The following is a 12154-nucleotide window of genomic DNA, read 5'->3' as shown; positions in this document are numbered from 1 at the left end:
TTCCAAGCCACTGTCGCACGGCCACTGCTCTCGAGATTTTTCACGAGTCCAGGGATGCTGCCATGGTGTAAATGGTTGGCACACTGGATTGCAATTCGGAGGTCTCTGGTTTGATCTCCCGGCACGGCAGTTGAAACAATTGTCAAAGTGTCTTAAATCTCCCCACCTAACCCAGCAGTATGAATGGGTACAAAACTAAAAAAAAAAACTAAGCTATTTTTATTTTACCAGGTTAAGGCCCAATGAGCTATAGGTTTTTTTCAGAAGCGACCTGGCCACAAACGATAGCTCAACAAAGTGGCTTTATCGTGTGGGAAATTATAGCAGCTTAAACACGTTTCTAAATGTGGAGGGAAAAACCAGAGGGCCCGGAGAAATATCCACGTGACCACAGCGAGGACATGCAAACTCCAAATATACAAGCGTCAGGGTCAGGGTAAAACCCACGACCTCCTGTATACCAGGCGAGGTAGTGAACATCTCGCCACCGCAGTGCCCTTACCACAGTTAGGTGATCGGGGCAGGTGGCTGTGCAAGGGTAAGAATCAAAATCTTTGCTATTTATACTGACCAATGTGAAAGAGTAGGCTAAAATACCCTCTGGAGGGGACTCTCTAGAGCTCCCTCGAGTGGAGGCCCTTCCACCAGCAGTGATGTGAGCAAGCAATTGCAGGGCTACGCCTCTCGCTTTAGCACTCGTGATCAATCTCTCACTCACGAACTCGCGCGCCCGTGCGCGTCGTCACGCAGCCGCCAGAGTTTTGATCCGCAGCTGTGTTATTTTTCACTCGCAATCAGAGCCCTCGCTGTACGGGGGCGGCCCGCTCGCCGCAGCCGTTCCGGGGGGCGAACGCCGCGGGAAGTGCGCCGTCGCCGAGGATTAATAACCACCTGGCCTGGAAATGAAACGCCGGTCCCCTCGTGCCGTTTCGGGCAAAGGGGAAGAGGAGCCGCCAACTGATTCACGCGAGATCTGTCGGGCTCCATCAGTCGAAGTTGGGTGGAAGTGACGCCTGTGGAAGCTTGTTCCGCTAAGCTATGAACAATTTTACCAGATAACGCCCACTGAGCTGTATAGTTATTTTTTAGAAGCGACCTGGCTATCACCAATGATAGTTCAAAGAAGTGGCTCTTTGCGTTGAAATGTATTGCGGCCAAATATTCCAAACGGCATGTTGTTTCTAAATGCGGAGGGAAAAAAACTGGAGGGCCCCAGAGAAAAATCCACGCGACCACACCGAGAGACAACAAGTAAATTCCAAATATACAGCAGCAGGCGTCAGGGTCGGGATCGAACCCACGACCTCCTGCATACCAGGCGAGGTAATTAACACCTCGCCGAGTTGTGCGCCCAGAGCCGCAGTCGCGGCAGAGCGTTTTTCATCGGCGGCGCTCGCTTGAACGCCATCGCGCGGCGAGGGTCTGCGAGGCGTGCGACTCATCACGACGCGTTCGCAAGGAAGCCGTGCCCCGCTCTGCTGAACCGCGCAGCGTGGGCTGTTACCATCGGGCCGACCGAAGCCTGTTCCCAACGAGACTCGACTTGTCTGGGAGGTGCATGCATTCCCATAAGCGCTCGGTTGTTTGGTCATGACCTGGCGCACAATGGGCCTAACTTCAACGAAGCATTGCGCGGGTGTCTTCGGCGTCCATTACCGAGCGCGAGGAGGGAAGGGGAGGAAGAGAGAGTAGAAAAAAACCCGTCCAAAACGCCCGCGTGTTGTTTTTTTTTCTCGAGAGACAGCACGCTCCACGGTGCTTTACGCATCGCGAAACATCGAGGAATGGTTTGGATACAAACCGGTGAACCGTGAACTCACATGCAAGCATGATACATCTCAAATTAGCCTGTCCACCCAACAGAAAGAAGGGCCCAATGATTGAAAAGCCCTTTACGTTCGTGTCGGTAAAGGACGACGGACGGGACCTTGGCGTTTTCTGAGCACACTCGCCAAAGGCAAATGTTGTTGAGTTCCTTATGTCAGTGAGCGAGAACATTTTTATAGAAAGACAAACTACTGTGCTTAGCATTCCCAGGCCCGGAAATCCCCTACAATGCAGTCTCTGTAGAGTCTGGCCCACGGCCATTTATAACCACGGATCCTTTTTTTAGCACCACTTTTAAATCCAGCATCAATGCCATCGAGAAGCGATCTGAAGGCATTCGGATCACACGCGTGCACAGGCACACGTTAGCACTCGTGCGCACACGCACAAACACATACATGCGCACGCATGCATGCACGCACGATGTCACGTACAGGCACAGACACACATTCACATGCTGGCAAACACACACAAGCGCAGTCGTAGACGCACGCACAGCTTTCACACGCATGCATGCACACACACACACAGTTAAACACGCACACAAGCCACAATAGTGCAGTTGATGGCAATCAATTGTCTGGAGGGAAAGAAGAAGAAGAAGATGAAAAACCTCAGCTAATTTAAAAGTTAAGTTAAAAGCCATACTTGAATTGTAACGTTTTGCTTTATGGAAGTTGAGATTTTTTCGTTATTTACTGTACTTTACGGGGAAAAGAATGTACAATCACTCAGCACGCGAGGCCACCTATTAAGGATTCATCTGGTAGACACAGACACTGAAAAATCTGCCCAACGCCTTCTTGGGGGGCGGGGGGGGAAGATGAATGTATGGCGTGCAATGGGGGGGGGGTGTCACGTAAATCTAATATTTACACGTTCGCCCACGCAACTTGCAGCGTACTCCCGTGTTGTAACACAGCCGCCAGTTTTTTCTTTCACTCGCGGAGGACTTTTGACGAGCGAACAAAACATCAGGGGCCCTCCCTCTCATCAGGGGCCCTGAATGCCCCCTGCATTCATCCACATTTGAAAAGCTTCCATTGGGTGGCTGGGGGTGGGAGACACTGTAGGTAAAGCTGCTTTAAGGACTCCGAACTTCTCTTTGCCGAGTGTCGCCCGCTTATTGTGGGAGGCTCTCACGAACACGTGGGAGGCTGAGCGGTCGAGGAGAGGGCCGGGCCGGGCGGGCGGCGGAGGGGTTACTCGACGCAAGAGTCAACAGCTGCATTTCGGTAAAGAATTTAGGGGAGGGAAAGTTCTCTCTCCCTCTCGCTCTCTCGCAATGCAAACTGTGATTGTAATGTAATGAGTGTTTTCTCCCCCCTCCAAAAGTGTTTTTTTTTTATACGGTACAGAGAGGCTGCTACTTCAGCTAGTAGACGTGTTGATGTCGCGGAAATTCAATGGCGATTTCCATCCAAAAGATGGGCTTGGTTTATCGAATTTAGAAATATAAATGTCTTTTTTAGAATAATCAACGCATTTTCCATTTCAGAAAATGCTTCCGTTCATGATTTCGCTAAGAGCTGACGAAGTGTGTCTACTTACAGCTCCTACTTTCAATCACATTTATTTGTATGAGTTAGGAGGAAGCAATACATTTATCCTGCTTAAAAAAAATGCCATGTTTTTTTTAAACTCGCATTTCAATGCAATTTTTCTGTCCCCTCTTTCTCTGTCAAGAAAGTATTTGTATAAATTCTACAACTTTGAATTAAAATTCTTCATGGCAACCCGGCAAACACCCACGGCGCACTCCGTCCATTGACCGTGGATCAGTGCCACTTTTGTTTTTGAATTCCTCGCCGGGCGAAAGGATTTTTCGTACAATGCATGCGACTTGGCGGCACGTGTTTACGCAGCCTAATATATTTGCTACCGTACTTGACAGGACGTGAAACCTAAACTGGCAGGTACGTGGCTAATGCGACGCCCGCCAAATGTGAGCGAGGTTTTGCTCGACCAGGGGGTAGCCGTGGCGTAAACTCGCAGGCGGAAACCCGAGCGGCCAGAAGTTCAAAGGTTTTGCGTCGCGCGCCATGAGCTCAAAGTAGCGACGGCGGGCACGGGCAAAAAGCTACACCTTGATGTCGTGGCATACGACATCAAGGTGTAGTGGCCCAGCGGACAACATCTCACGCAAGCAAGAGGCTGACTCATCCCATCTCGCGGAGGATCGCTCCGCTGGACAAAATAGTTCCGCGAATCAGTTTGCGAGTTCGCGTTTTAAGTCGATGTTAAAAATATATATATATATATTTCATGGAAGCTTGTTCGTAAGTGCGGGTGTTCGTAAGTCGGGTGTTCGTAAGACGGTGTTTGTAAGTTGGGGCATGCCTTACATACACATCCCTGTCTATCCATATTATTTTGGAAGGTGCTGTTGATATACATACAGCAATGGCAGAGAAGTATATGGTGAGCTGTTGTTGTGGAAAGCACACACATTTGGCACGAAAAGTTTGCTTCCCCAGTACTGTTCCACATCAACACCACAGCATCACTCGGTTGATCCACTGAAAACCCATGCCAATTTCATATTCTAATTGTAAATGGTGATATGCACCATGGTGAGGAATCAAATGTCCGGTTAGCGGTGCCTTTGATTCTAGTACAGCCAGCCCACGTGACGCTATAACACCGATCCGCACACACAAACACACACATGTACGCACACACTCTAATGGACCACGGCCAGCCTCTACCCACACACGCTGCGCAAGGACAGGATCCGTATAAACTTATTTCCTGAGTGCTCTCTCTGTTGTGTACCGTAAAGTGACCAATTTTAATTATTGCAGAGTCACATTCATATCCAATCATATCAACTCAGCGTGAGGTTAAAGGCCAACAATGCTTGTGGGAATTCAAGGATATGTGCGTGTGTGCTTTTTTCTACCGAATTTATAGAGTGTTCAAGAATGACTGGATGGAGGGCACACAATGTACCGCGATCAGTGTACGTTACAAAAACTTGGCAACAAAGAGCCAAGCCTCGTGTGTCAAATGCGTGTCCCCGAACAAAGTAACCTATTTGGGTCAAATCCTGCCACAACACAAACCTCGAAAATATGCTTCTACGTCAATTCCCAGCGCATAAATAAAGCATTTATCCACAGCAGCATCTGAAGTTGCTTTCTTGGCACGGGAAGCGCCTGGCACGGAGTTCATACACTGGCAGACAATGAGGCTGATTACCGCCGCCCTTGCCTTCCCCCCGCGGGTCTCATTTCTTGATCTGTCTTGAGAGCGTGTTACGTGCACACGCGGCTGTCGTCTACGCGGTTGGACATTCAGGAGCCAAAACGCCGGCGACGAAAAAGAAACCCGAGCACGTGCAGGAGAACGGGCAAGCGCAGGATCTCGATAGCGTATGCCACGACATCGAGGTGGGTGTTCGGAGCAATCACGGGTGTTTTGGTGGTTTGATAAAGAGCCCCTTGAAATTATCGCGACACCAGCGATGTCATTTCCCATTCGCATCGATGTTGTAAATTGCACCCAGAAGTACGGTACAATGGCAGGCTCGTGCATTAGCCGCTAATGAACCGTGTTCGAGAGAGAGAGAGACGGAGGCAGACGGAGGCAGACGGGGAGAAGAGATGGTGAGGAACGAGAACAAAAAAATAGAAATGCGGACAGAGTGGAGAGACGGAGAGAGATGCCAGACTGGACATCTAATCACGTCAATTACTGCGGCGGAGAAATGAAAACAGCCAGAATGCATTATGTCACCTCACAGCCGCTACGTGCATCAGAGCACAGACAGAAGAAAGCACACCAGGAATCATTTTTTTTGTAACCACAGCTAACATTTCTCATCCCACAGCTCAGGAATTATATCTGTGAAGCAAAGCGCACATTTTTCAAAGAGTGTAATTTACAGCTACGGGAGGGTTTCGCTACAAAAAAAGGATGTTTAAGAATTGAGAAATGGGTCATCACCAGGGGCACAGCAATCACGTCCTAATGCTTTAATCAGCACTTTTGTGGGGAGTCGCTGGGTTGAGGGGAGGTGGGGGCAGCACAGGTCTACCCACTCTGTCCCCACCTCTCCCCCACCGCTCCACGTGCGCTACCCCCCGGCCCCCTGCTCCCCCCCATCCACGTCCACCCCGGCCACGACTGACAGGTCGCGTCTTGGAGGCGACTGCTATTTTTTGGAGACGACCCCCCCCCCACCCCTATCGGGACACAGACGTTCGCACACCGCCCCCCAAACCCTCCGTGCTGCCACCTGTTGCGCACGACACGCCTGAAGGAACACGAGACGAGGCAACTTCGCGTCGGGGGGCCTCACATCAAATGCGTGTTTTTCCCATCGCGCTGCACATTTCTGTCCACGCATGATGTAAAGAGGGTCGAAAAAGAAAGGAACCATTTACTCCACTACCTCTGCTGCTGCTGTTGCTGCTGCTACGGTGGTCAACAAACCCCCCCCCCCCAACAATTCCCCACCCCCCAACCCCAGCCTACCCTCCCAGGTCGCTCGCCACCCTCGAACCCCCAGCAACGCCGGCCCTCAACGCCCCCACGAGGGAGCAGAAAGTTGAGTGGGGAAATTGACAGGCAAGACGGGTGTGAAAACAGCTATTTCAAAAAACTTGCTTCTCGTTGACACGAACATCACGAGCGTTTCGCACAAAGTCCAAAACCAATCTGAGTGCTCAAAACTTGTTTCGAGCAAACCCTAGCCGGAACCAAGGTGCTCGCACTCTGGACCCGCCTTTTTCCCAGAAATGCAGCCCGTCTCAACGCACTTGTTTGCCGAAATCTAAATTTACTCCCGGCTCTGGATTGCACGGATGGCGTGGATGTTGCAGGGGTTAAACTTTCATCCGTCAGCGGCTCATCAGGACCAGCGCACGCCTGGGAATGCCCGCCACTCTGCCCCCACGCCTCGCGCTCTCTCTCTCTCGCACGCATTCTCTTTTGTTTATTTTTTTGTGTTCACCAATTATAGCCCAATCAAGCGGTCGGTATTCAGCAACCAAGGAGAATGTGTGCTTGCTGTACTCTAGGACCGCCAGTGCAAAGCCAATGCGTCTCGTTCTGGAATTACAAGCTATAATATTGCAGGGTTTTTGTATTTTAATGATATCCTTCAAGGGGGCCTATCTTGCACCAACCACTTTACAGCACTCGGCACGCCCATACAGGGGAGTGGTTCACCCTGTCTAACGCATTCTAGTGCATATTACGTTTGGTCGTACAATTTCTTGAGATGAGATGGGGTTCATGAAATCCAAAACCGAATTTCTACAATTTTGTTTGCAGTCATCGGTGACTGGGGCTGAGGTTCGATTAGGTCACTGAACACAAAACCGTGGCTTAGGAGGGCCTACACCCAGCAGTGGATAAATCATGGCTAAGAATAAGAGCTGAGAATTTTAACCTAGGACATCGGTACCATTGGAGGGTCTGGCACAGATCCAAATGTGTTAAACTTGCGCGCATTCTTAAGCCGACAGGTTCAAGCCCCACACAGCTGGTTTACAGAGCTCGCACAACACACGGACGCACTATCATACAAATAACGCAGCAGTGAAATATGCAAACTAAAATCAAATCTAAATTAGCACAGTGACCACAAATGCATTTCATTGTTAATTCATCAATTTGGCTTTCAAATCGTTATTGTCTCGTGTATCCTTTTTTTTAAGTGACCTTTGAAAAAAGAAAAACGTAAAAAATTATTATGTTTTTACGCGTGAACCTCAATGTTAACCAAGAAACTCGTGAATACATTACTTCAGAAAAATGTTATCACCTTGCAAAATTCTCACTTTCATTTTTTTTGTAACCTTGCTTTTAGCACGAATCAAACAGCAGCAATGAAGAAACAACGGCTGACAAATGCTTTTCCACCACCTGCCTTGGCAAGTACTGTTCTTTAATTTCCACATGGTAAGCCACGTGGTAAAATTTCCACATGGTAAGCCACTTCGTTGAGCGATCATTATTTGGCCAGGTCGGTTCTAATAGAAGAGCTATATAGCTCAGTGGGCCTTACTTGGTGAAATAAAATAAGTTTATTTTAGTTTTGTTCGTTTAGTTTAACAGAAATATACACATCATCAGCAGCAGCAGCAGATTTAACCTATCCACTGCTGGCGGTCGTGCACAGTTTATTACTGAAATACTTTTCCACCATCAACTTGAACAAGCACTGACACTTTAATAGAAATATACACACCACCATCATTATTAACATTAGCCTTGATCTGTCCACAGCTGGAAGAACACCTCCCCGAGCTGACAGCAATATACCAATGGTATAATCAATGTCTAAAGTATTGTGTTCTAAATTATACACTCAATCAATGTCGATGTGGTTTCCCTCCTTGAGTGAACATGGTGCAGCCCTTAGCCTGTGGTGGAAATTCTACAGGCATATGGCAGGAGCGAGTATTTTCATTAGACGATCACTGTTGACTTCTCACAGAGCAGTACTCAATGTATCTACTGCAGCAGGATTGAACTTTCAACCTTCTGAAAGGAAGCCACAAACTCCACCGCTGTGCCACCCAGACAGACATAATATACAGTCGTGTACTGTACATAATAGACGAATATTTTTCAGACAAATGTTCTACTCTGGAGAACCACAGGCTCAACCCATTGTTTTTTTTTGTATAATACATTACACCAGGGGCCAGATTAATATCTTATAATGTATTAACAGCAGGGGTTAGACTTGCAAGTTGACAAAACGACCAATACACATCACCTTGGCGATTTGCCACACTGTTGACATGAAGACCACTGCAAACTTTTTACAAGTATAAAAAACATAGGAAAATTGGAAACATTCGCCACGTTAATACTGTATATGTATTTTCCCAGTCATAAGGCAGTGTGTTGATGATGGAGTCAAATTCTGCCAACGTTCACAAATTACATATCAGGTCACTTTTCGGTTGCACTGGAAATACAGCAGGAGGCACAGACAGCACCTGATAATCACTGAGTTTAACGCAAGTCACAGATATGGGCTTTCGCAGGCGCTAAGTGTTGTTACACAACTGATTGGTGCAATACATAGAGGTGCCTATTTCCTTGATGCGCCTAATCTGCCTGCATCGCCCTTGCAATTCTGTTTTCGCATAATCGCACAACTTGCACGCACTGTATGTATGTTGAACTTCTTTCGCACCATACGTAACCGACCGTGCTAATCCGAGGTGTGGGGGAATGTACAAAAAGCTAAACATAAAAAGCAGTTCTTAAGAACTTTTTTTCAATCTAGATACAAAAGTAGCTGCAGTGGCTTCCTAATGTCGGAAGGAAGAGCATTCCAGACAGCCGGAGAAGTGCTCCTGAAATCGTGCGATGTGGTGACCGTCTTTGTTTAATGGCTGACCGGAGCTCGCGTGATGTTTAGGTGTAACAGAGCGAACTGCTGACCGAGCATAATTTTCCATGGTACCCAGCATAATAATTAAATCACTAATCATAAATAAAAGTTGCCTGGGTGCCTGGCGCAGGACGGCAGGGTTCGTGAGTGCGGAGTCGGAGCGAGTCGGCAACCGCCCCACGAATAAATGAGAGAAGAATGTAGTGAGCGCAATTACCATGGTGTTCCTACTGCGAGCATCTTCAGGAGTTGAAGGTACCCTGCAGTAATGCTGAAAGAAATACTCAACGTGTCCTCACACCCCCCCCCCCACCACCTCTGATTAACAGGGTTGGCTACGTACCGTGCGAAAGAAGTTCATTAGTTCAGAAGTTCAGTTCAAGACCGCATTTGAATTCCACCAATGTCTGAAAGCGTCCACAAAGTGCGTCCGAAATCGTGGAACCGCCTGCCCCCCCCCCCTTCAACTCCCCCCCCCACCCCTCCCCTCTATACCGCCCCCTCCCAGGCGAAGAGGGCGACCGCTCACTCACCCTGACGGCGTCGTTTCCACCGCGTAGAATCACACCGTCCTTCTTCCACGAGACGGTGGGCTCGGGGTGGCCGCGCGGCGGCACGCACTCCAGCATCGCCGCCTCCCCCGCCGCCGCCACCACGTCGGCCGGCTGCTGCCGGAAGTCGTCGCGCAGCACTGGGGGCACGGGCATGGGCAAGAAATAAAAACATCAGAATTTGTTTTTTTTTGCATTGCCACTGTCCAGGGAAAGCACGCGTGTCTCAGGTTTATCCGAGTGACACGTGATATGCAATGTCTACTGATGTATAGCTGCTCACGTGTCAATTAAACACGGTTCATATATCAACTTACGTAACATATGCCAGTTTTCTCTGGGCCCCACAGAGTAAAATGCAATCCCAAACTATAATTCAGTTCATAACCCTCTGCTCTATCCCTCTGCTCTGAAGAAAAACTATTTCTTTAAACTTCAGAGGGGCTATGCATTTTTCTGTTGTAAGGCAATGCTAATTAACGTGTTTTATTTTTATATAAAGTACTTTTCCTCAACGTAATTTTTTACATATTATTATAATGCTTGTTTACCCAGGAAAACCTCACTGAGTCTCAAGACTATTTTTCAGGAGGGTCCTGCCAAGTTTTTGCAGTAAGGGGGGGGGGTGCGACCTCGCTACAGTATGTATAATGCCAATTTAATAATTTGCAGGAAATGCTTCAGTACCGGGAAGTTTTTTTTGGCCAATACCACTTACAATGTATGCTTGTTGATATTATTTAGCGGGGGGGGGGGGGGGAACGATATCGCAATCACTTAATTATTTGAGTAATTATTGGGCCTTACAATGTGCAGTAGTGTATATTTATTTAGATTTTTTTAATTCTGCATACCAATGGACGCACACTCTGCATGCATGCATACACACACATGATACTGGAATCACATAAAAGCACGTGAGCACACAATATAACCCCGAAGCCTCACATGCTTATACTTATGAGCGACAGCAAAAAATGATTTTAGAATAAAACCTCCAAACGATTTGCAACAGCGTCATATATGTATACAGTGGTCCCTCGTTTATCGCGGGGGATACGTTCTAAAAATAACCCGCAATAGACGAAATCCGCGAAGTAATCAGCTTTATTTTTTACAATTATTATACATGTTTTAAGGCCGTAAAACCCCTAACCACACACTTTTATACACTTTTCTCAGACAGGCATTAACATTTTATCACATTTCTCTCTAATTTAAACACTCTCAAAGTTCAAACTTTCGCAGATTTAAAAAAATAAGTACAATATTAGTAAATTAAACCAAAGATCAAAACCTCTTTTCAAGTCCAAACATTTTTGTAAATCTGGCTAGCCGAACGCATTCTGTACTCCCTTAGCTAATCAGGACGCAGAACACATGTGCGGTTCTCCCTTAGCCAATCAGGACGCCGAACACAATGCGCGTTCATACTGTACGCAGGAAAAAAAAGCATGCAAAATAACACTAAAAAAAATCCGCGAAACAGCGAGGCCGCGAAAGGTGAACCGCGTTATAGTGAGGGACAACTGTAACACTCTTATATAAGCGCACAACTTTATCTATCTGTGATGAACGCTATCACTTTCCGTCGTTGTCATGCAGGGGTCGCTGTAAACCTACGCGCACTCTGCATGAACGACGGAGGCGCAGGGACAGACGGTCGATTACGTTGGAATCGATTTGCAGACGGCGGTCTTTTCGCACGGCCATCTCTATGTCGCCTTATCTCAATCCCGCAATCCCAAACAGGTGAAAGTCCGCATCGAACCAAACCCCCAGCAAGGCCATCTACTTAACGACGAGAGAAAATTCACACAAAATGTCCTTTTTAATGAAGAAATAAAATTATCTAATTCAAAACATAATACAATTCAATGCATCGTTCGTGTGCAATATTTTTAGTGACTTTCCTGGCCGAAGGCCGTAAATGGTTGAGGGGCGCCACAGGTGACCCCGAACAACCCCTAGTTTTAATATATACATTTGTACTAAACTTACAAAGTTACGTAATAAGTGCAATGACGTCCTTACGATAACGGCGTGAATGAAGCTGTGCAAACTTCCATCTTTGATTAATAATGCGTCAAACCTTTTTGACGACTCGTCATATCTTAACGTGCAGAACTAAAACTATCAAAAGTGAAGGCTCTCCCAGACATGTTCTTACAACTCAGTCTGAAGCCTGAACAGATAATTGACGCGTGATTCATTCTCAACCCATTCCTCAAATCAAGTAATATAACGCAAGACCCCACGGGGGAAGCGGATTTTTTTTACGTCCAATAAAGGTGTTCAATTATCCAGTTGAGATTCCGCGCACATAGCTTTAATTACGTATCTCGTAGAGTTTTAAAATAACTCCGTTGTTAGTCACTCGGGAATTTGGTATGACGACGAACGTAGGGCCTCTGTT

The 12154-nt window shown here is 47.3% G+C and overlaps 1 protein-coding gene and 1 long non-coding RNA gene across 5 annotated transcripts in view; one reads left to right on the top strand and one right to left on the bottom strand.

Annotated features, from left to right (window-relative positions):
- LOC116957123 (roundabout homolog 1-like) overlaps nt 1-12154 on the bottom strand; it is a 173147-nt gene that overhangs the window by 58950 nt on the left and 102043 nt on the right. For all 4 annotated transcript variants that reach the window (XM_032979089.2, XM_032979104.2, XM_032979096.2 and 1 more), the window contains exon 3: nt 9721-9878. In XM_032979089.2, the coding sequence (XP_032834980.1) occupies nt 9721-9878 (158 nt within the window). The remainder of the gene's footprint in view (nt 1-9720; nt 9879-12154) is intronic.
- On the top strand, nt 2682-9777 carry LOC116957166 (uncharacterized). Its single transcript, XR_004405105.2, has 3 exons — nt 2682-3062; nt 5128-5219; nt 9696-9777. It is a non-coding gene; the product is annotated as an uncharacterized LOC116957166 (long non-coding RNA).

This window comes from Petromyzon marinus, chromosome 3 (genome assembly GCF_048934315.1).
Source record: "Petromyzon marinus isolate PM22_M1 ecotype Great Lakes invasive population chromosome 3, UKy_Petmar_22M1.pri1.0, whole genome shotgun sequence".
In the NCBI taxonomy this organism is placed as follows: Eukaryota; Metazoa; Chordata; class Hyperoartia; order Petromyzontiformes; family Petromyzontidae; genus Petromyzon; species Petromyzon marinus.
The sequence above is the reverse complement of the archived record's forward strand: the minus strand, read 5'-3'. Positions and strand labels throughout refer to the sequence as shown.